The sequence below is a fragment of the Monopterus albus genome, unplaced genomic scaffold (genome assembly GCF_001952655.1).
Source record: "Monopterus albus unplaced genomic scaffold, M_albus_1.0 scaffold215.1, whole genome shotgun sequence".
Lineage (NCBI taxonomy): Eukaryota > Metazoa > Chordata > Actinopteri > Synbranchiformes > Synbranchidae > Monopterus > Monopterus albus.
The window spans coordinates 99,761-107,725 of NW_018128095.1; the positions used below are offsets into that span (position 1 = coordinate 99,761).

Genomic DNA, 7,965 nt, shown 5'->3' on the forward strand with positions numbered 1-7,965 from the left:
ACCAGGACGGTCGTGTCAGCCGGCGAATCATCCTCACCTACATCATGGTCTTCCTGGTGTGCTGGCTGCCATTCCACGCTGTCCTCCTGCTGGACACCTTTGCACTACTCAATGTCCTGCCCTTCAACTGCTGGCTGGAGAGCTTCCTGGACGTGGCCCTGCACCTGACACAGTGCTTCTCGCTGGTCCACTGCTGCATCAACCCCGTCTTGTACAACTTCCTCAACAGGAACTACCGCTATGACCTCATGAAGGCCTTCATCTTCAAGTACTCCACCAAGACCGGTCTTGCCAGGCTCATCAACGCCTCGCACACCTCTGAGACTGAGTACTCGGCGGTGACAACGGACAACATCCCGATGTGAACTGTGCTCACGAACGCTGTAAGATTTCAATGCTTCTTAAGAAAAATTCATGCTTACCTGCTCCCAGTAGCAACAATTACTCCCAACAACATGCTGAACAAGAACGACCACTTAGACCAGAAGCTGGTCACCACTTAGCTGCTCACAGACCGAATAACTACCGGTGGTGGAGCTGGGCAGCAGTGTGCAGTACTGCTTCTAAAATCAGGGAACCAAACATCTGCACTTCTGAAGGCTCAGGAGCGCTGGCTCTGTATCTCCAGGGTGACCAGTGTGAACCCTGACCTCCCCAACCGCCACACGCTTTTTGTGCTGCTGTTTGTCCTAACAGTCAGAACTCAGGGCTGAAAACATCTGCTTGGTTTTTTGTGATATTACTGTGGTTCAAATAAAGGTCCCAGTAGAAGAAAAGGGAACAACCTGTTTGGACCTTCAGACATTCCCATGTTATATTCTGTGAATATATTTTTCATTTTTATTTCATCAGTGTTGTGACTGTTTTATTTAAATAACTGATTAAAGGGGAATTGGGTAAAATTGGGATGAATCTGTTATTGCAGATGGAAATTCAAAAGGTATCGTACAATTCAATGTATAAGAACAATGAAGGGATAATTCAGATGTTGGTGGGGAGGTTTTCTTGTTTCAGTCAGAACAAGTCAAAATTAAATACACCAGAAATAATATTCAAGTGTAAAAATACAAGTCTTTTGACTTTTCAAGGAGCTCAACGTGTTCAGTGTCTTTGTAAAATCATTTGTGCTAAAAAAGCAGAAACTATCATATAAACAACTGGGAAATGTAACAAATAAAACAGGGAAAGATTCTGATGCATTCAGACTAAGCTGTGCAAAACATTTTGGATGTTGGGTCTAATTTTCACCTTGTTTAAAATCTGATTTGGCAAAAGAAAATGTTCAGGGACTCCAGAATCATCCTCAAAGACCGCAAACATTTTCAAGGACCTTTCCATATCACTGGAGGTGATTCAGAAAATCTGATGTCAGGGAAGAGAAAGTGTAATGGATTCAGACCCAACCCTGTGGAAAACATCTGTTTTTCCTTAGGTTTTCACTGCATTTGGTTGTTGACAATCTGATTCGGACCCCTGGAAAATTTCCAGGGACATTTAATGTCTTTGCTGTGCGCTTTTTCTCCCCCAGCTGACCACATTTTTTTTTAGTTTCAGGGTCCGAACTTTATTAGTTAGAGCTGTAAAATAAGCTTCTGTGGCGTTTTATGTCATTGCCGTCACAGGAGTGTGTGTGTCAGCATGGTAAAGTTGTGCTGTTTTATGTTTCAGTGTGAAATAAAGAAATATAGAAACAGGTTTTTGTGGTTGAGTGTTTTTCTGCCCCTTTACTGGACAACAGTGACGCGATGCAGTGTGTCACACAGACTTCAGGAGATTCAGGCTAAAATGTGAGAGCAGTGGAGGAATCTTTGTGAGCATATTTGGTCTGAACCCATCGTGACTCAAGAACCAGTAAAGGATGTGTGTGATGGAAAATCTAAAACACAGTGATGCATTTAACTGTCATGAGTCATATTTTATGTGTTTTTTAGGCTTCAGGGGTCAGTGGAAACTTACTGGAAAAAATAACAGGACTTTTCCAGGAACAAAGTGAAACTATTCAATCTGGAGAATAAAAACAAGTTTGTGCAACACTGAGACCACAGACACGTTTGTTTGGTCCAGCTCCACCTGTCCAGGTGCTTATCTGCACGAGGTCACACCCGCTGCATACTTCAGCATGTGACTGTCGTCTGTAGGCTTGACGGCTTCAATTAAAAAGGCTGTGATGTCACACACAGACGCCACTCACACTCACCAAACAACTGTCAGAGGACAAGGTGAGTTTACCAGCACATGGACAGAAAGACAAACTAAAATTTAACAAATGTATAAATATGTTGGATTGCATGTTTTTGATTTAAAATAAGCAATTTAAAAATTATGATGTGAAACTTGTCCTAAAAGAAAAGTTGATGACAATTGAGGATTCAGACCATCAGATTGTGGGAAAAAAGAGGAAGTTTTTAGTTCTAATTTTCATTCCAACTCAAACAGCTTCTTGGGTTCTCGATGGAAAGTTTTATGGAAAACAAAAATGTATCTGAGGTCAAAATTTAAGGACTGTTGTAGTCTCTTCGGTTACTTTTTGATCACTTAAGGATCCAGAAAAGCTCTTCAAGCACCTCTGGGACATTATGGGGAAGCAAGTGGTGCAGTGGGTAGAGCAGTCATCTCCCAACCAGAAGGTTGAAGGTTTGAATCTCTGTGCCGGCAGTCCACATGTCGAAGTGTCCTTGGGCAAAACACAGAATCCCCAAGTTGCCCCTGATGGTTAGAGCCATCGGTTGAGTTGGCGCCGCAGATGGCTCCCTCAGTTCTGTACCAGAAACAAATTCCTTGTGTGTAACATACTTGGCCAATAAAGGTGATTATCCTTATTATCAAGGACTTTTGGAAACCAGGCAGTAACCTAGGAACCTCTACAGTGACCCTTGGGAGATCTATGAGGTGTTTTTTTTTTTACACCTGCAAGGCCTGTAGAAGCTCTTTAATGACCCTGGGAAACTTTTCAAGGTCTTCTGAAATCTCCTGGAGACTCTTGGAAGCTCTTTAAAGACCCTTGAAACATCTCAAGGACTGCTGCAACCAGTACAGCAGGAGCAAAGACCTACATACCTAAAAAAAAAAAAAAAAAAAAAGTTGTTCCATTAAAGGCGTAACTGAAAAAAGTCTGTTTTTAAACTCCTTTCCAGCTCTCTCTAATTTATTAATTCTTCCATAAGCCCTCATACCAAACTCCAGTGAATAAATTCCAGTTGTTGGTGACAAACCTAGCCTCGGGCCCTCTGTGCAAGCTCAGGGGCCCTACTATGTCCCACTCTCTGTGTCCATGTTGTTGCTTTCTGTCTTTGCGACAACCGATCAGGTCACTGATTCTGGTGCCCACTTGTTTAAGTGTCTATGTCAAAGTGGAGTGTGTTTGATTCAACAAGGGTCCTCACAAGTACAAACGTGTTTCATTTTGTGCCCATGTGGTGTCGCCTCTAACTTATGTTAAAACCAGATCAGGTTTATAAACATCCCAGGATAACCCTGAGAAAACAAGTCACCCCTCTTCAAGGATCCATGGCAGCTCTAAAAATACCCTGGATTATTTTGAGAAACTCCTGGCACCTCTTTAAGGATGTGTGGACACCCCTGCCAAACCCGGGTATTTCAATTTCATCAAGTACTTCAGAAACATTGGTGACCCCTTCAAGGAACCTAGGAACATCATCAAGGTCATCTGATAGTGCCTTAAGGACCCTTGAACCCTTCAAGGACCTGTGGAGGAAAAAAAAATCCTAAAAACCACAATTCTTTTTGAATTTCTTTCTTTAAAAGGTTGATGGACTATGACCAAACTGTACAAAAAAACAAACTTTTGTTGTAACTAAGTTCTTACTTTCTCTTAAACAACAGTTTTATCTTAGTTGTTCAGGAGTTTGTCTAAATGTCCTCAGATCTCTCACACGCTTTGTGTCTTGTCCTGAGCTCAGAGAGTCTCAACGGGTTCCTGAATGGGTGTTCCTTCTGTAAACATTCCCATCATTCCTCTGCTCTCTGTGGATTAGCAGTTAGGGTCCAGACCGACCTGAGATCTGTCAGATAAACATCATGGAGATCAAACTGAGGCCTTCACCTTGAGAAGGCCACTCAATCCTTCTAGAAACAACCTGGAAATCCTCCTGGAAACAACCTGGAGGATCAGCTAACCCCTGAGAACAAAGCTGATGATGTTTGAACTGATGAATTCTGTCAAACCATGACAACATCTTCAGAGATCCTGGAATACTTTTAAGGACTTCTTGCAGCTCTTGAACCACCCATGAAAACCATCAATGACCCTTGGAAACTGTTAAAGGCCCTATAAAGGCTCTCTATTGCTGCTGGAAAACAGGAATTTCGCCATAGTGGGATCAATAAAATCCTACCTACCTACCCAAAACCTCCTGAAGGATTATTTTAACCTCCTAAAAGACCTTTGGAACTTCAAGGACCTCTAGAACTTCCTTGAGACCCAAGACACCTCTCCATGTCTCTCATCTAAAAAAGTCATCAAAATTCATGTAAATTATTCTTGCTTTAACCTAATGCAGCATGACTGGAACAGGGCAACTTAAATCGAGCATGTTATAACTGGACTTCGGTGTGTACACAGATGCAGATCCTGCAGTTTGTTTTTTGTAGGATTTAAAGAAAATACACGAACCTCAGTGTTGAATCAGAATTCAGCAAAAAGAACCAGCAGCTAATTAATGTCACAGGGACAAAGAGCCAATGTGAGCGTGCTCAGTGGTGAGGAATTTTTAATCCATTTAAATTCTAAAGAGGTTTTAAAGACACGTTTTGTCTCTGTGTCTGTAATAAAACTTTATTAGCTTTGTGTGATGTAAAGAAACTGATAAACTGCAGTACACAGTTTAGTACTTTGGGTTTTAATTACTAGCTGTAGCCTCTGACCACCACAGAAGAAGTAGTGACCGCTGACCCTATGAGGTCATGTTTACCTTCAGATCAGCACATTTCTCACATCCTGATCAGCACACACAGCATCTCCATGGTTACAGCTGCTGAGCCACCTGATTGGACAACAGAGGATCAACTGATGTGAGATCACTTTAAAGTTTAATTACAACAAGGACAAAGTACTAAAACTACAGTGTAGAGATACTCCACTACAAGTAATAAGCCTGCATTAAAATCCTAAGTTCAAGAGGTATCAAAGTAAAAGTACTCACTCTACACACACATGTATCAAGCAGAAGTACAAAGTAACTAAGTACTTCAGAACGCTCAAGGAGTGTACTGAAGTACAGTACTGAGGTACTTGTTCGTTACATCCTGCACTTCTCAGAGGAAATAATTTTTGCAGCAGTACATTTGCCTGAGCTGTGGCTACTGATTATACACTAAACAGTTTGATGAGCTGATCAATTAGTTTAATGACAAACAATAGATGAAACACCGGTTTAACTCCAAGTACTTTGGTCTGTATTCATCTTTGTATTTTATACATTTTTTAAAGAACCTATTGCCAAGTAAATGCAATAGAAGTAGAAAGAACAGCACAAACAGGGACTAGTACAAGTAAGTGAAGATAAAACCTGAAAGCATCTGACCTCAGATAAGAAGAAGCGTTTCATATTTCCCGCACATTTTCAAAATAAAAGCCTGTCTCCATGCGTTCAGTCACTGCCTCTCTTGTTCATGCTCCTCTGGTCATCAGGAATCTGCCATCTGATGGTTGAAGTGCCTGAAGCCCAATAACAGAAGAAGAGTGTGTGGAGGCGTGCTGTGGCCCCGGGGCCCCTCGGGTGTGTTTGTCTCATCCATCATGTAAAACAGGTTCAGTGTCTGTTTGAATGTCTCAGATGCCAAATCTGAAACAAGACCATTCATGAGGAAACAGGCTATCAGGCATCTTCTGGTTCAAACCGCGCAGAGTTTCATGTGTTCACTCACACACAACTTCTCTGTTGTGGAGTCTGTCGGGCTCTGGCTCACGCTGACCGCAATGGTTCTTCTTTACTCTGAACCAAGGTCAGTTTAAGTGAAAGCATCGACAGCTCTGATACAGTTTTACACCAAAATGCAATAATAAAAATGCACATTTCTCCCATGTGTGACTTTGGATTGGTTCCTCTTCGACTCATTCTGACTTTCTTAAGTAAAATGTAGAGAATGACTCCAGTTCTGACTGAGAGTTGACGCTGTCTTTTGTTTGTGGGGACATTATTTTCACGCACATGCAAAAAATGAAGGTGTAATAGGGGCTAAGTGAGCTAATGCTAGCATGAAGTCAGTAAATACAGCACAGGTACATTATACAGTCCAGCAGCTGACAGTGTCAGGTGTCAGTATCTGAGGTCAGGTGGAGGTTTTAGGGTTTTCTTCATCAGGTGATGTTGACATTACTGCATCCAAACAACTTGGTGAGTATTTAGCATGCAGCTCAGGAGAGAGGTGTTACCTCCAGTCAGCAGTGGGTCAAAGATCACGTCTCTGCTCTAGCTGTGATCTGGACCTTCCTCACCTTCTGGTGAAGTGAAGACGAGGCAGATTAATTACTGCAGCACATTTCAAACAGGGGCAAAGAAAAGCATAAACAACAATAAAAAACAGAACAGCAAGGACACAATGTTAAAATTAAAAAAGACAAACAGGAAAAATGAAAGATCAGAAACAACCTGAGTAGAAGAGAACAGAGAAAGAAAACAGGATTTCTCTGTGTGAAAGAACTGTTGTCAAAACACTTAACAAGGTCCTTAAATTCCAAAATCACAGACATAGTTTGACACAGTACTTTCTCAAGGACATCTGTAACCTCCTCAATGACCATTAAAGATCCCACGACCTGTCCAAGGACCAGCATGAACACAAGAGAAGAACATGTTGGAGCCCTGTGGGGAAAAACTGTTGGTTTACATGTTGAGAGTTTCATTTGTAAAACAAACTTTATTCAGAAAACTGAGAAAATTACCTCAGATAACAACTGAGAGTTAGATGTTTCTGTGATCAGGAAGCTTCAGCCGATTCACTGATTTTTCAGCCGGTTGTTAGCTGGCCGACAGGCGACACCTGGCAGTCAAACTGTAGAACTGCATCATTTCAGACTAAAGCTGCAGAAACTTCTTTAAACTGGACTGTTTCACTGTGACACATGAACTGTCCGTGATGACCCACAACAAACCATCACTCTCTCTCTCTCTCTCTCTCATCTAGCATTTTATTTATTATTAGCCAGTGAGTGTGTGGAGACATGTTACGAAAGAGCCTGCATCAAAACAGCTACATAACATTGCATCACTAATTCACAACACAGGAGAAAGAAAAACAAAACAGTTCACAGAAAAAGATGGAACAAATAAAAAAACTAACAAAACAATGAAGAAACAAAACTGTACCATAAAGTAAACAATCTCCCGTGTCTGATTTACAATAAACAGCACAATAAAATAGGACGTGGGTGAAACTGACATCTTGAACATTTAATGTTACCTAATGTGAGGTAATCAGACGGCTCAGTCGGCGACAGCAGATCCACCTGTGGAGAGTTATAAACCAGTCTGTTGTTGTTGTGATGAAACTCCGATTCCATAAAGCTGTTTATTGCACAAGCTGTTGTTTGACATGCACATGACCGACTGTTTACTGTCACTGTGCAACACACACGAGAACACTAGGGGCCAAAGGTCATGCTGATTTCAGCTGTAACATGGAGTCAGTCTGTTTACTGTGGAATCAGAATGAACCCAATGAGATGTTTACTCCTCTGAGTTACCCACTGACTAAAATCATGTGACTGTAAGTATCCATTTTGTTTATGATCTGCTTGTGTATGTTCTGTTGCCTGGGCAAAATGAAATACAACTAATGAACAAAAAATTTGTGTCGGTGAGTTTCAAACGTTTACACAGTCAATTATTCATAACTCAGAGGAGACATCTTCTAATAAAAATAAACAGTTCGGGTTGCTGGAGTTCGTGGGCGGGGGGGTTCCCCACAGTAATGACAGATGCTGCAAGAGATGTTGGGGGTGGG

The 7,965-nt window shown here is 41.6% G+C and overlaps 1 protein-coding gene across 1 annotated transcript in view; it reads left to right on the forward strand.

The window, feature by feature from the left end:
- The window catches only part of LOC109971110 (atypical chemokine receptor 3-like), a 5,608-nt gene extending 3,971 nt beyond the window's left edge, over positions 1-1,637 (forward strand). The window contains 1 exon segment of the mRNA XM_020619162.1: positions 1-1,637. This exon segment is cut by the window's left edge and continues 14 nt beyond it. Within this exon segment, the coding sequence (XP_020474818.1) occupies positions 1-365 (365 nt within the window). The 3' untranslated portion in view covers positions 366-1,637.
- The last annotated feature ends 6,328 nt before the right edge of the window (positions 1,638-7,965 follow it).